Raw genomic sequence first — 15,757 nt, 5'->3', positions numbered from 1 at the left:
CACCCACGCTCCAAAAACACACGCTGGTAGGTGGATTGGTGACTCAAAAGTGTCCGTAGGTGTGAGTGAATATGTGTGTTGCCCTTTGAAGGACTGGCGCCCCCTCCAGGGTGTATTCCCGCCTTGCGCCCAATGATTCTCTGGACCCACCGCGACCCTGAACTGGATAAGCGGTTATAGATAATGAATGAATGAATGAATGAACACAAAAGGTAGCAAAATTAAGATTTTTTTTATTGTACAAAACACAGACAAGACAATCTGCAGTGCGTGTGGAATCTATTTAATCGTGATGTTTATGATGCTCACATCTTCATAGGGCTTGTCTGTCTTTGGGTTGACCTTGACATTGGAGATCCTCTGGACCACCTCCATTCCTTTGGTAGTCCTTCCAAATACTGTATGCTTGTTGTCCAGCCATGGCTAAAGAGAAACAGGAAAACATTTAGCTTCACTTACACTCTAAATGAGAAAATCCAGCTGCGCAGACAGTACAGGTTCAATTTTTGAAAAGTAAGTTATTTATATGCAACTGGGGTTAACAATGTTCTGAAAATATGGTATGGTGTTTCATTGCATCTACAAGTTTCGGCTTTAAAAAAGGCAAATTAAAACTGGCCATTAGCCACTTTATGAATGAATCCCAAACTGCTCAGAACATTTTTCTGGAGAAAAAAGGATCAGCATTCTTACAGTGGGGACAACCGTGACGAAGAACTGTGAACCGTTGGTTCCTGGGCCTGCGTTGGCCATGCTCAGCGTGTAAGGCCGGTCATGCCTTAGAGTGGCGTGAAACTCATCTTCAAACTCTCCACCCCAGATACTCTCCCCACCCATCCCTGTCCCTGTGGGGTCCCCGGTCTGGATCATGAATCCCTGCACACACAGATAAGTAGGTCTATTAGTCAGTGTTGTTTTCAATCATGAGAGGAGAACAATAAGGAAGAAACAGCATGAGAAATCCCTACACAAGGGTGCTGCAAAGTATACCCAAGATGATGAATATATGAGCTACACTACATAAGAGATAACACTAAACTGCAGTGGTGTAGTTCACAAACTCCGAGAACCCCTGCAATAAACACAAACTGCATACCTTGATGACACGATGGAATATGTGACCATTGTAGTATCCGTTCCGGCTGTGAACACAGAAGTTTTCCACTGTTTTTGGACACCTGAAAGCCAACCATAAACATATAAAATCAGTGTAAGATGATGACAGATGTGTCCTAATGGAAAAACCTCAGTAACAAAACTATAATGACTATAAAGGCACATACTCCACAGGGAACAGTTTGATATGGATGTCTCCCATAGTGGTGTGGATGATGGCACTGTCTGAGACCCTCTTTGGTCCTTCTGCCTGAGTGGCAGCCATGACCTCCTCTTTAGATGGCTTCTCGTTGAAGATGTCCCTGTCAGATTCAGCACTCTTGGTGTCCTCTGGTTCCCGCTTAGTAAACTGTAGCGTCAGGAAAAATGATACGCATACAATTATATGATTAGTGATTACTGCGATCATTTAAGCCTAGGTATAGACCTGAAAATAAATGTCTACTCAGTACCCATTAACATGTTTCATGCCCTGAAGGCTACTCTTTGCAAGCAGCTTAGTATCTCACCATGTAGAAGCGGTTTTTCTTGAAGGCTGTGCAGAAGATGGTGGGGTCTGGATTGGTGCTCTGTAGAGCCGGGTTATCAGAGGCTTTCATTTCTATGGTGGGGGCTGCCTGCATAGTTTTTGCTACCCCTTGAAAAAGACTCAGCTGCACCACACGGATGTTCTCCTGCTTCCCCAAGATGCGCACACACCTGCACAGAGACAAAGAACAAGGTGTTATTACATAAGCTTAATAAAAAGGAGAACTGTACTGTTCCAAATCAAGGTAAGACACCTGTTTGTCTCCACGTTGATGACCTTGATGCCCAGCATGGTTCCGTAAAGCACAAAGTGGCCCGTCTCGTCAAAGATGATGTTGGTTAAACGGATCCCGTCCACCTTTTCCAGTTCCCTCTCCACAGCCATCCTGCGTCCGAACTCCATGTCTGGCAGCTGCTGCCTCATCTGCTGCAACTCTGTGAACATCTGTAACTCAACACAAACACAACTGTCTGTTCAACTTAAATGAGAAGATAACGTACTCATAGCAAACCGTGAGATTCAAGCTAAAGTGCAAACCGAACCGTGACCCTTGTGTACTGTTATACCCATGGTAGGTGGCGGAGACAGGAGTTTCAGGGGACATTAAACATACAGCTCTGTTGGGGTTAGAACAGAAGAAAACCTACCGTTAGAGATTCATCGAATACCCTCATCAGCTTCCCCGTCAGAAAGCGGAAAATCCTCACTTTTCGGTCAGTGGCCATGGTGGCCATTTTCTTGCCATCGGAAGAAAATGCCAGGGAGGTGGGATACGTTTTACATTTCGCAAACTCATACAAGTCTGTATCTGTCTTAAACACCCAGTCCACCTGCCTGGGGAACTTAAATTCACTGGGGAGGCCTGTCCAGTATTCCAGCATGCCTGCTTTGTCCGCAGAGACAATGACGCGATATCTGGGGTTGAGGCGGATCTGAGACAATTGGGAGGAGTGCATCTTATCAAACGTGTGCAGCGGTACGTGGCTTCCGCGACCATCGTAGACGTGAACCTTTCCAGTGGCTTTCTCAGAACAAGCCACGGTAGAGATGGCATCACCTGGATTATAGATCCATTCACACTGACCAGGGTGGTACCTAACACACAAACAACAGCATATTAGAACATTCACACGGAACCACACACACATTTAAACACAGGACTCGTTTGGTCCTTCATTACAGAGCAATACGTTTACATCTTACCCAAGTTTGAGCATGTTGATCATGTCAAAGTTGACAACATCAAACACCTTCATGGCTTGATCATCACCCACCGTGCAGAGGAGGGCACCCTCAGCACTGACTGAAATACACTCAATCACACCTAGAGACAGAGAATCAGAAATGAGCCGTCAAGTATACACCATTGGAAACGAACATTGTATTAATTATGTATTCATTTTTACATATTGAAACAGAATATCCCTGACTGTCTGGATAGTAAATAAAATGTCACCACCACTGTAAAGTAGTCTAAGATTGTAAGCTTCTCTATAGTTGGCCTTAACATTTTACCGTAAAGAACTCTGAAAAAACAACATCTGAATTATGCAGATATTAAAGTCTTTAGAACATCAGTTTGACCCTATAATCAATACATATATCAGTGGGAATTCAAGAACAGTATTATACTTAGGTGGCTGCGAAAATGCTTGACAAACTCTATTCCCTCGTCCTCTTTCTTCTTCCAAAATTTCACATGGCCGTCTTGACTTGCTGTAATAATGAAGTCTGTCCTGTAGATGTAGGGCAAAATAGACAACGTTCCTCTTGTGCTTTTGGAAGGCCTTTTGTTATCCCTTTATAACATTTTTGTAATGTTTTTTAAACACTAAATACGGCATCTTGAGAAAGATAAGTCATGGCTGAGCATTTCAGGTTTAAAACTTCAGTAATCCACAGACAATCTCAATGGAGCAGATTCAGACAGGGTTTCCTACATCATAAACCTCAGGAACCAATCCTGTTAAACTGCTGGACTGGGCTTTCAGCCTGGGTTTTCAGTAAGTGGAGATAGAGGCAGTGATTAAATGCACATTCATACATCCACTTATACTGATTTATAGTTGAAGGAAAGTGTAAACATTAGACATCAAAGCCTTTTAAGGCATTAGAGGACTTTATTTAATTTTTTTTTTTTACTGTTATCAGTCTGATGTATTAATCATGTATTCATTACTTCAAATGCTGTGTGCCCACCTTTCCAAAGCAAACCCAAAACCAGATTTAACCCTTTATGTAACTCACTTGGTGGCGGCAATGTGACTGATAACGTCCCTGTGCATGTAGCTGCGCTCATACATGGCAGCAGACGGTATGTTGTCCAGGTAAACTCTCTCATACTCGAGCACTGCAAAAGAAAATCAAAGCTGTGAGATCATACTATACACCCTTAGGATTCATTCATTCATTATCTGTAACCCTTATCCAATTCAGGGTCGCGGTGGGTCCAGAGCCTACCTGGAATCATTGGACGCAAGGCGGGAATACACCCTGGAGGGCAACACACACACACACATTCACTCACACCTACGGACACTTTTGAGTCGCCAATCCACCTACCAACGTGTGTTTTTGGACTGTGGGAGGAAACCGGAGCACCCAGAGGAAACCCACGCGGACACGGGGAGAACACACCAACTCCTCACAGTCAGTCACCCGGAGCGGGAATCGAACCCACAACCTCCAGGTCCCTGGAGCGGTGTGACGCTACCTGCTGCGCCACCGTGCCGCCCCCACCCTTAGGATGTTAGAGTCAAAAAGGATGGGATAAAAATGAGGTCATTTTTGTGTGAAGGGTAGGTTCTGGATCTTTAATAAAGTACTGAAATATCTTTATTTAACTTAATGCACTATTTAAGGTGGAAGGGAGGATTCCAATAGCCAACTTCACTCCCGAATCAAAACCCAAATGAAGTTAATTAACCCACCCTTCCTCTTTTTGGATGGAATGGCTTCACTAGGCATAGGTCCGACCCAGCAGTCACCTCCATCGCCCTCCTCCTCCGGCTGCTCCTCCTGTTCCTTTAGTTTGCGTTTGTTTTCTGAACTCTCCTGCAGCGCGTCCGTAGCCATTTTCAAACACGGTTTTCCTCTGCGGATTGAGCTCGGCCTCTGTAAACTCCACAGCGCCACCTGGGGACACGGAGGGTGAGGGCGCGCCCTCACATTTTCTCATTTTCCTAAAAAAACTAAAAAAATAGAAAGAAGTGACTCGTGCTTTTGAATATTAACTGTTAATGTTTTTTTTTGGTTTGCTTTTCACATTTGTTCATTTAATGTGAAATTTCTGTGCATTTATGAAGAGAGTTAGCTAATGCTATTACAACACAATCGTATCCCAGTCTGTTCTCTCAGCTACACTAATACATTTGATAATATTTTTAAAAATGGCTTTACTGAGTCAAGAGGAAAAATATCTGCTAAACTATAATGTTATTCTGTTGCTGCGAGACAAAGCCTGAAATATTCATTCAAATATAAGAGCAGCTGAGTCTTATTTTGCAGAAGTTGTTTGAGCCACTTCTGACGTCTTTATTTATTAATTATTTATTTTTGAGTAATGGAGCACAAAGCTCCTTCATAGGGATAGAGCTCACTCACAAGGCACGGAGCTTAACGTGGGGCATGAACGTGGGTTTCCTTCGGGTGTCTGTGAGGAGTGTGGTGTGTTCTCCCTGTGTCTGTGTGGGTTTCCTCCGGGTGTCTGTGAGGAGTGGTATGTTCTCCCTGTGTCTGTGTGGGTTTCCTCCGGGTGACTGTCTATGAGGAGTGTGGTGTGTTCTCCCTGTGTCTGCGTGGGTTTCCTCTGGGTGTCTGTGAGGAGTGTGGTGTGTTCTCCCTGTATCCGCGTGGGTTTCCTCCGAGTGACTGTCTGTGAGGGGTGTAGTGTGTTCTCCTTGTGTCTGTGTGGGTTTCCTCTGGGTCCTCCCACAGTCCAAAAACACACGTTGGTAGAATGATTGGCAACTCAAAAAAGTGTCCGTGGGTGAATGTGTGAGTGTGAGCCCTGTGAAGGACTGGCCTCCAGGGTGTGTTCCTGCCTTGCTCCCAATGATTCCAGGTGGGCTCTGGACCCACCGTGACCCTGAACTGGATAAGGGTTACAGATAATGAATGAATGAAAATTGTATATAATGCTTTTTATGGAAATCTTATTCCATAAAGTAGAATATATTTCCACCACTGTGTTCTGGTCCAGTTCACTTTAACTTCTTAAATACACTTACAAACATAGATCTGCTCAATAAAATGGAACACAGCACAGTTACAAAATAATTCCAAACGTCTCATGAAATTACATATTACCACCGTAGAGGTCGCCAGTTCCGATAATTAATTTACATAGTGCAACTTTAATGCCTGTACGACCTGATTGGAGCCTTAATGTATTAGGACAAATATAACACTAGATGTCGCTGTTGAACTAATCAATTTATAGAAGTGCTTCTGCCATGAGTCCTAAGAAACAAGTGGAACCTGCTAAGATTCAAACTGTGTTACACTAAATAGAGAATTATTTGTTTATTTACTATATGCAGATCTACAAACATTAAACAGACATAATCAGTCACTAATCTATATATTAAGATAATATTGATTGTATACCAAAAGGAATATATATATATATATATAAATATTCAGTGCCAATACATTGTTAATCCCCTGAGATATGAAGGGACAGACAGTAAGGTATACATTTAAAAATCTAGGACCAGTAAAGTGCTGTTTACACTGCAGGGTCAGCAGCTCTGTTCATTAATTTAGGCCTTAACTCTCACTGTCTCCTGTTACAAAAACAGTCATTATCAGCCAGACACGTCCAGAGGAGTAGTGTTTACTTTAATCTTTACTCTTACTACTACTTCAGATGTGTATGCTTAGTAAAGGTATATAAGTCTTGCCTCAGAGCTGATTCTAAATAAATCTAATCTGAATAAATTCATTAATTAACCATTAACACAGCAATTAATTGGATGTATAAATAAATCAGAACTATATAAACCAACTAAACATTAACAATACATAAACAGTGGGCCATCAGTATGCTTTCTTATATGCACCAGGAAACGTTTCATGAACCATGTCCAAAAAGTACGTTTATTTTAATAAGAGAAAAGGCCACAGAATTTGCTCTGATTGTTTGACTGTGTTGTAAAATATCCATTTTGTATTCTTTGGTAACATGCAATGTTATACATTTACTATTATTTATTATACTTGGACTTAAATTCGCTTAGAAAATGCCAAAAATTCTGCACATGACTGCAAGCAGACCTCAGGAGGAAAATAAATTATATAAAATGCAAGAAAATGGGAGAATACGAGCCCTTTAATGGTGCAGAGCTAATGAACTGAGTCTGTACTCCTCACTCTCCCCTCATTAGCATATCGGCCCCGCACAGCGGAACATGCGCGCTGCACAGCTGTGGTGACGTCACCGGTGCGAACCTTAAAGCGGAGGAGAGACCGGCGCGCGCTCACTCCCTCACTGTCTTATTCTCTCATTCTCTCTCTCGCTCTCTCACTCTCTTTTCTCACACATTTTCCGTCTATCTCACTCACTCATTCACCCACAGTGTAGGGGATTACGCATCGCTCTCCTGCAAACAGCAACAAAACAAACAAAATCACAGCAATAGCAACAACCTGGAAAACCGCAGGACAACAACAACAACAACAACAACAACAACAGCGAAGTGAAGAGCACAGCTGCGCACGTGCTAATGAAGCAACTTTGTTCCATAGTCTGGAGGTGAACTTCATCATTCATGGAGCTTCGCCAAGACAACAGCCACTCTCTTCACACTCCCGGAAAACTACTGCTTTTATCTTCTTTAACCTGTCGGCATGATGCGGACTGAGGCGAGAGGAGCACTGCACTGAACTGAAGAATCAGTTCATTGTCTGCATCCTCTACAGTGCATGGAAATGAAGAGGGTAAATACCTTTACTACTATTCTATTACAGTCTTTCACTGCAGAGGAATAAAGCATAGGATGCACATTACTTAAAGATATATATATATATAGATGGATAGATAGAACTTTATTGCCATTGCACTCAGTAGCAGTAGCAGACAATGAAATGCTGTTCAGCATCTACCAGGCAGTGCAGAGTAAACAGTGCATAAACGTGCAGATAAAAGGGCAAAACGAACACCGTGTAAATGCACTTACAGCAGTAATAACCACAGCCTTATTGCATTGCAGCATCATTGCCTGCTCTCTCCTGGGTTGCACTCCACTGTTAATTACAAGGCTGTAGACCCGTAAAATGGATTTAATGAACTTGTGAAGAAGCTGACCAAATAAGCAAAATACTCAATAAACTACAATAAACTAGTCATTTGTCATAATGACCAATATTAAACTAATTTACATTTGGAAGACAATCTGTAAGGTTTTTGTACAATTGATTGTTATAAACATTGGACAGATATATTGTTAGTGACAATTAAGCTAGCAGCTTAAGCTAGTAGAATATTCATGAGCTAGTGGCATAAAACAGAAGTTGCATGCCTTTTAAATAGCTTCTGCTCATACATTTTTCTCATTTTGCATCAAAAATAAAGATGAAGGCTACTTTGGATTCAGCTTTTAAAACTTAAGGCAAGTTTGGCTGCTGCTGTGTGACTTCTAGCAGAATTGGTCACTCAAGGAGGCATGCAGCCCTGTAAACATTGCCATGGCAATAGTATAGCTGCTTGTCTATAGGGTGATGGTATAAGCCTTTATTTTATGTTGTTTGTGTGTGTTCCGGGTTTAATATAAAGTGAATGTGAACGTTCTTATTGTCTGCTTTCTAATTCATTTAAAAAGCAGACCAGGCTGAAACCCTCCTTATAACGTCTGTGGGAGTGGTCACGAGGCTACAAGTCTGTGCGAGTCTGAACAGGCAGTTATATGCAAATTCTTTATTGTGACATCACAATAACAGTGAAATTAGAAACACACAGATGGAGTGTAGAGTGAATGGTTCTGTGTTTAAAAATAAAGCGTCATTGTGTGTGTATAGAATATACCACAGAGTTGTACTTCAAAAACCCTCATGATATGAGCCCTTTAATGCAGTTTTGTGAGGTTCTGGTGATTTAGGGTGGTTTTTTTCTTCTTATTTAAGGGGCCAGTGTAATGTACTTGGGCCGGGTGCCAGCTGTCTGGGTCAGACACGTTTCAGACGCTCAGCCAGACTCAACTCTGCCTGTCTGGGCTTTTTGGTTCATTTTCTTTCAGAGGTAGTCAAATGTTGAGCCGGTGCTTTGCTAGCTCTGCAGCCTTAACGTTAAAATGTGTACGTTCCTCAAGCAAACTGCACTGAAGAGTTAGCCTCAGTTAAGCTCGGGTATTTTTTTTTTTTTTCAGAGCTTTGGGCTTTTTCCTTTCAGCTGTTCGTGAGACTCTGACTGGCATTTCGACCTCATCCTTGCTGCTCATCCGGTGAGTGGATTTTTGTGTGGAAAAAAAAAATCAGCGCTAACATTAGCCGTTACCCTCAGCTCACAGTGCTCCCCGTCTTTCTGTTTTCAAAAACACAAGCTCAGACTCTGGCTAACACGCACCCTTAGACAAGATAAGGGAACTGTGAGGGGCTGTTTCGTGTGCGAGGCTTGGGGAGAAAGTAAAGGCGACTAAATGCCAAAAGTTCCTCACACACATGTTTGTAGCCGTGTGGTTTCAACTTGTATCGCAGGTGTTGGGGGAATATTCACCTGAAGCCACAATCTGGCATCCCACTCATCACATATGAGCTCATGAAGTGAAGTGGTGTAACCTGCACAGTCCAGGTGTTGCTCTTAGATGTGCTGAAGGTCTAGTCTGAAGTGGCTGTAGATAATGCTGAACACTTCAACGTTTTTATAGTGCACATAACTATATATATTTATATGTTTTTTACATTTTATAAAAGTTGAAGTTTGAAAGAGTTGTCCCAGGTTATAAGTTTTTGCCACATTTTCTCTCCAGTTATTAGCTGTTAACAGTTCCTCTGCTCAGTGATGCTCCCTTAAGTGCCACCTGCCTCGGAAGAGGGGGCAAACTTGTGTTTCTTTTTAAACTGCCACCAATGCAACATCACTGAACATCGTAACATTCTGCAGGAATGCAAACTACCCAGATCTGTCACATAAGCCCATGCTAGCACCATGAGCAAGGAGAGCAAGGCTGATTTTGTTCCCCAGAAATTCTTGCTGTGGATGGTTGTGGCATCACCAGGAATGAAACTCATAACCCCCAGTTGACAGAACCACTCGAGAACCCCAAAATGCTGTTTAAACAAAATTTATTTAAACTGGAAAAAGCCCATATTTGGGAGTTTAAAAGTACATTACATAATGCAACAGACCTTTAGATGAACATAGCAATAGAATATGAAATGCAAACACTAATGACTTTCTTTTCCACTAGCGTTGACTGTGACTTTATATTGTAATTCATTTCCAGGCAGACAAATGGATAGTTCAAGACAACCTCCCTGTATAGATCTGCTGCTTTGGAATTACTTGAAGTAATTTTCCCATGGATTCTCGCACCACTCATGGCTGACACAAGTTCGGAGGCGAATGCATGTCAAATCTGGAGTATCCGACTTTCCTAAGACTTCTAAATCCTGGATAACTCACAGACTCGAACGTCAACGCATGCTCACCATGGACCTGTTATGGTGCAAGGCTGGATTGACTGAAGTGTTTTAATCCTGGTGTAGCCCCCCCATCCCCCTCCCCACCCCATGTCAGACCTTCTCTAAATTATGGAAATTTTGTGGAAGACGCTGACTTGGATATTAAGCCTTCTACTGGCCGCTGCTGATCCCCAGAGCCTTTCTTACAGTTCTCAAGGTAAAGTATTCATTTTATTGCATTAATAACATCTGTAGAGTGTCAAAATTCTTTTGTAATTCTAACTGACTTGGCTATAATGCCAATTTATAGTATCATTTTACTTATATTTCACTAATGGTATATGCACATGAAATATCAGATTGGCACTGCCCCAAAATTCCCATATCAATGCATCCCTATCAATTTCATAGCAGTAACCAGATGTCTACTGCTGGAAGTGCAAAAATAAATGGATAGGCTTAAAGGATGTACAGTTTGTCAGTGACCGTCCCATCAATCTTGCAGACCTCCAACCAAGAATACACCTTGGATCTGTACTGTCCTGTACAGTGTAGAATCAACTAGACAGTCATTTCACTACACAGTTGCAGCTTGTGCCATTAACTCTTATCCCTTCTTGTTATTTTCTCCTCTTGAAATGAAAAGAGGAGTTTCTATCCCACCTGGAGGACTACCAGCTCACGGTGCCAGTTCGACTGAATGAGAAGGGCGAGTTTATGAGTTACACTGTGAAACAGCACCGGCCCGGTCGACGGAGACGAGGACTGGACCATGTCGGACCAGAGCCAGTGGAGACTAGGCTTTTTTACAGACTCTCTGCTTACGGCAAGCATTTTCACCTGAATTTGACGCTCAATCCCAACCTGGTTTCGAAACACTTCACTGTTGAGTACTGGGGCAAGGAGGGGCAGGAGTGGCGGCACTCTGTGGTGGATGATTGCCATTATGTCGGATACCTGCTGGATCATTACAGCACTACAGGAGTGGCACTGAGTAACTGCAAAGGCCTGGTGAGTAGACAATGCTGGCAGCTCATCAATGGCTTGGTGATCTTGTAATGAGAGCAGAAAAACCCTAATCTGTACTGTGTAGGGGGTACACCGTGACCAGAAGTGAGGTTTACTAGTTTAGTACATGTGGAAAGAGCAAGATTAGGCAGGAGCATATGGTGTATGTGTTAAACTTTATGGCATACTTATCTAGATCTCTTTACTCAAGTGTTTATTACTTCAAAGCATTCTTCATCTGGTCTATGTTCTTCCTGCTGTAGTTTCTGTGAATGACATTTCAAAAGCGTCACATATTATTGCAGCGCTAGAGATTTTAAAAAGTTTATTACTCATTGTCTTTGTGTGTGTGTATACTGATTACTTTCTGTTTCACTTGGTTGCTCAGTGGTTTGACTGTGGACCAGCGCTGGGCTTGGATCCAGAACCAGGCCGCCTGTATTAATCATGAAAATGCTCAAAAGTGGTTAAGGAGAAAAAAAAGGAAACGCTTAGAAAAGTGAACAAAAGTGCCGGGCAGGATACCAGTGGGATGCATAATGGTAGTAAAACAGAGAGAGGCCTCAGTGCACCTCGTTTTCTGTCTCTCCCAGATGTCTTATCTGAGCTCCAGTCGGTGAGCACACTGTGCTTCTGCTTTGTGTTAAAGTGATTGGTGAGTGACAGCAAAATATTAGCTTAGCCGCATGTCTCCGTGTCAGGCTTGGAACCGTTCTGCACCTGCAGGTCCATTCACAGCTGCCAGCTGATCTCTATCTCCCACTGTGTTTCATCAGGAGAGTCCATGGAACGGTCCCATGCCCAGTTAATAGCACTGCTAGGGTAGTCTGTGAGTGTCAGGGTGTTATGTGAGGTCAAGTAATGGCAAGGTTTAGAACCTTGTTGTGACCAATACCGATATCAGGGACTGAGAGTTTTTCTATATCCACTGTAATCCAGATATCATCACTGTCCAAAACACATAACAACCATATGGTGACTTTACAGCAGAAGCCAAGATAGTTCTTCAATTCTAATGTCAGTTAATACAGATGGACGTTATTCCAAGTACGTCTGAAACATTGGTCCATTCATCCAGAAATGACAGAGACGGCTGTTCTGTTCAATTGATGTGGAAAATTTAAACGGGAACAAATGAAGATACATGTTTTTAAAGCGGGTTACTATTCTAAAGATGCTGGATGATGATGTGAGAGTCGTCCCCATACCTCTTTTCGTTCTCATCCCAAATATGACTAATATACTCGTTTCCATCAATAAAGCATAAACCCTCAAATAGGATTCTTCCCAGAAGCAGAGGTGAATGGATTTGAGGAGTTTGTCTTTAACATCAGTGTTCATTTGCTTTACAGATTTACTACTAGCGTACTGTCAAAGTCAAGCTTTTTTTTTTTTAAGGAGAGCATGTGTGGGTGGAAAATTCCCAAGGGAGCTGGTCTTGAACACTTACCTCTCTGACTGGACTCCATATTGGATTCCTCCCTGGTATCAGAAGCGCATTCTCATAAATCTGTGGGAATTTAGAGAGGCCGCTCTGGCCTGGAGGGATTTCCTGCAGCCACTGTGTCTGCGCTCACAGAAGAGCGTTGAGGAAACCTGTAGTTTCAGGAGCTCTCTATGACAGTCCACCCATGTCTTTCACCTTCACTGGTCAGACTAATGCAGTACGAGTGCCTTAACTAAAGGCTTTGCCCCAGAGAATCCCTAAACAATGCTGTTCAGAGCTTTACTGCCTTTCTTAAAACCCTAAAAGTGGGTGGCATCATGAAATAGACAGCTTAGGTTTGTTTTGGCCACAGGTCATATTAACCTTTAAAGCTGTGTACCCTTAATATGTAACTAAAAGATTAAAATTTAACATGGACTCCAAGCATATATAGCTTATAGCAAGGTCTGAGGGTTTCACTATGATTTAAAGTGATGCTCTCAAGACGTTAACCATTTACTGCATGTCGCTAACAGATGCTTGAGAGGTTTTAAGCTGTAAGTCAGCCTCCATTGTTCGAAATACACGGAGACCCAACTGCAGCAAAGATTAAAAAAAATATGTATTAATATTATTGTTGTTGCAGCCAGAAGCACTGGCTCAGCATACTTAATAAACTGACATTATACAGGTCTGCTCTGCCTGAGTCATTTTATGGAAACCAAAAATGGAAAACTCCTTTGAAAGTCTTAACACATTTCTCGTGGTGCGCTGTGCACTAGAAGGCCCATGTTGAGTGCGCTTTGTTTCGCATGGGCACCGGTTTATTATTTCTTCGCAAAGGAGTTTAATTGGTTTCATTGTAGCTTTTACAGATTTGGGGAACAAGCCAGTGTTTTTTATAAACATATCTCTGGAGTACTTGTACAGTTTATGTTGCGGTGAGGCTTTTCAAGGGCACAGGATTGTGTACTTTGGTTTGTGTCCCAGTAATTATGGTGTTGTTCTTTTTTGTAATTGGTGGTTTAGTGTGATTTATCTCATTGATATGGATTGCATGGTGCTTTTTATTTTTTTCACTTGAGTGCAACGAGAATTACATGTGCCTCAACCTTAGTCAGTGAGTGTGTGGTAGTTATTTGCTTGTGGCATGTGTTTAAAGCAGCCTACAGTCTAGACCAGGATCATCTAACTCCAGACCTGGATGACTGTGGTAACGCACACCTTAGCATTTTTCCTGCTCCGGCATATCTGACTCAGCTCATTAGTTAATAATCAAGTTGTTAAGGGATTGCAACGGTAATACTAAAACCCCAGGCAGCATTGCAGGATGTGACCTACAGGTCTTTGTCTAGTCTTTTGCAAATGTCAAGTTTCATTAGTCTGCAATCTTGACTGTCTACTATCTTATAAATACTCATTTCAAAACCTGAGTTCTGAAATTAACTTGCAACACTCTGTATTTTTCTGTATTTCTCCTTTCTCCACAAGCATGGTGTCATCGCCACAGAAGAGGAGCAGTATTTAATTGAGCCATTGAAAGACATAACATCCAGAAACTCCAGCGATTTCCAGCTCACAGGAGAAGGGCAGCCGCATGTTATTTATAAAAAGTCCTCCATCCCTTCGCCACAGCAGCACAGTGAGGATTTCAGCTGTGGCGTCTCAGGTTGGTCAGCCTTCTCCATTTGGCCTCTGTGTGGCTGACGTAAAGGAACTGTGGTATGGCTATAGATAGCTGCAGAGGAAGCGGTGGCGCGTGGCTCAGGTTGGACTGGACGTTGCCAGCAGAGCAACATGGTACTCCAGACCTGTCAAAAACACAAGCGAGCTGGTGTTTGGCTCTGCTGAACCTGAACCTCCCTCACAGTCCTCTCTCATTGTAGATGATCCAGTCTAGAATGAACCTGAATCTGTAATTTGTTCACCATGCTTTTTGACCCTCTCTTGCATGAGGAGTCTTCCATCTCATGAAGGTTGAGGTATTTAGGCTGTGGTGCTGTAGGTCACCGTGAAGGCTGTCATCACGAGGAAGCCAGCAAGCCTGAACAGGCATTATCTAATGGCTTTTCCTCCAGCATCTGGGTCATAAATGCTTATGCTGCAGCACTGAGGGTTCAAAGAGGAATGCTCTCTGTGTATATCAGCAGACATTACAGCCACTCTAATATTAATGTGTTAACTACAATGTTATTGTTAAATGAAATGACGTTTAGTAAGTGCTACCCTTTAATTTTCAAAATTCATGTAAGTATCAAGATTAATATAGATATAAAGTGTCTGAAAGATTTATCCTTATCATAAAAATCTTGAGTAATAGACACTGGCTCATATTCCATTTCACAGACCATACAATAATCCATTCGCCATGTTTGCAAACCAGTCCTCCAGTGTCCCCAACTCCCGTGTGGAATAATGTCGGCTCTAGCAACGCACACCGGCAGCGGCGCTCCGTCAGCTCAGAGCGCTTCGTAGAAACTCTGGTAGTGGCTGACAAAATGATGGTGGGCTACCACGGCCGTAAAGACATTGAGCACTACATCCTGTCCGTCATGAATATTGTAAGTTTGATCCTGCTTTTTTATACCCATACATAATATTGGTATACAATATGTTGGGATGTATTGTCATTGCAATGTGCACACGTGCATTAGTCACATCGCAGGACGTGCAACATCAAGTTCATGCAAATTAAATCAATCACGTCATGCCACAGTTTTTATGAGGCTTAATACAAAAGGAAAACTCACATGGTTCTCATTTTCCATGACTAATCTCAGTGAAGTGAAGTCTGTCTGAAGTAACCCAATTCGGTTTGATGCAAAAGTTGTTGCGGGTTCTGAATGCACAGCAAGCAATCACAATCAGCCCTGATCAGCAGACCTTCGTCTGGGGTTTACGAACACAGTAGTGTCACAGGGAGTCGTCCAGTGTATTAACCTCCCTGTTGACCTCCAAAATGACCTCACAAGAGCGGTAACAGCTCTCACTTGCTTTTGTGCATTAAACTGGCATTCACACACAAACAAACCCATAAAATAAAATTTGAAAAAGCTTAT

At 42.4% G+C, this 15,757-nt stretch overlaps 2 protein-coding genes across 2 annotated transcripts in view; one reads left to right on the top strand and one right to left on the bottom strand.

The window, feature by feature from the left end:
* Window positions 1-243: 243 nt before the first annotated feature.
* On the bottom strand, window positions 244-4,770 carry ppwd1 (peptidylprolyl isomerase domain and WD repeat containing 1). The gene is made up of 11 exons (XM_066651179.1): window positions 4,576-4,770; window positions 3,893-3,995; window positions 3,278-3,381; window positions 2,849-2,969; window positions 2,293-2,740; window positions 1,899-2,089; window positions 1,626-1,815; window positions 1,284-1,465; window positions 1,097-1,178; window positions 694-876; window positions 244-423 (listed from the first exon to the last, which is right to left on the bottom strand). The coding sequence occupies exons 1-11, from the start codon at window positions 4,718-4,720 to the stop codon at window positions 280-282; spliced, it is 1,893 nt and encodes a 630-aa protein (XP_066507276.1). The 5' UTR covers window positions 4,721-4,770; the 3' UTR covers window positions 244-279.
* Window positions 4,771-10,359: 5,589 nt separating this feature from the next.
* Window positions 10,360-15,757, top strand: part of adamts6 (ADAM metallopeptidase with thrombospondin type 1 motif, 6) — a 53,685-nt gene continuing 48,287 nt past the window's right edge. The window contains exons 1-4 of the mRNA XM_066651168.1: window positions 10,360-10,481; window positions 10,911-11,275; window positions 14,190-14,367; window positions 15,045-15,259. Coding sequence (XP_066507265.1) covers window positions 10,394-10,481; window positions 10,911-11,275; window positions 14,190-14,367; window positions 15,045-15,259 — 846 coding nt within the window. The 5' untranslated portion in view covers window positions 10,360-10,393. The remainder of the gene's footprint in view (window positions 10,482-10,910; window positions 11,276-14,189; window positions 14,368-15,044; window positions 15,260-15,757) is intronic.

Source organism: Hoplias malabaricus, chromosome 18 (assembly GCF_029633855.1).
Source record: "Hoplias malabaricus isolate fHopMal1 chromosome 18, fHopMal1.hap1, whole genome shotgun sequence".
NCBI lineage: Eukaryota > Metazoa > Chordata > Actinopteri > Characiformes > Erythrinidae > Hoplias > Hoplias malabaricus.
Note: the sequence above shows the minus strand (reverse complement) of the source record. Positions and strands in the feature narration are given on the sequence as shown.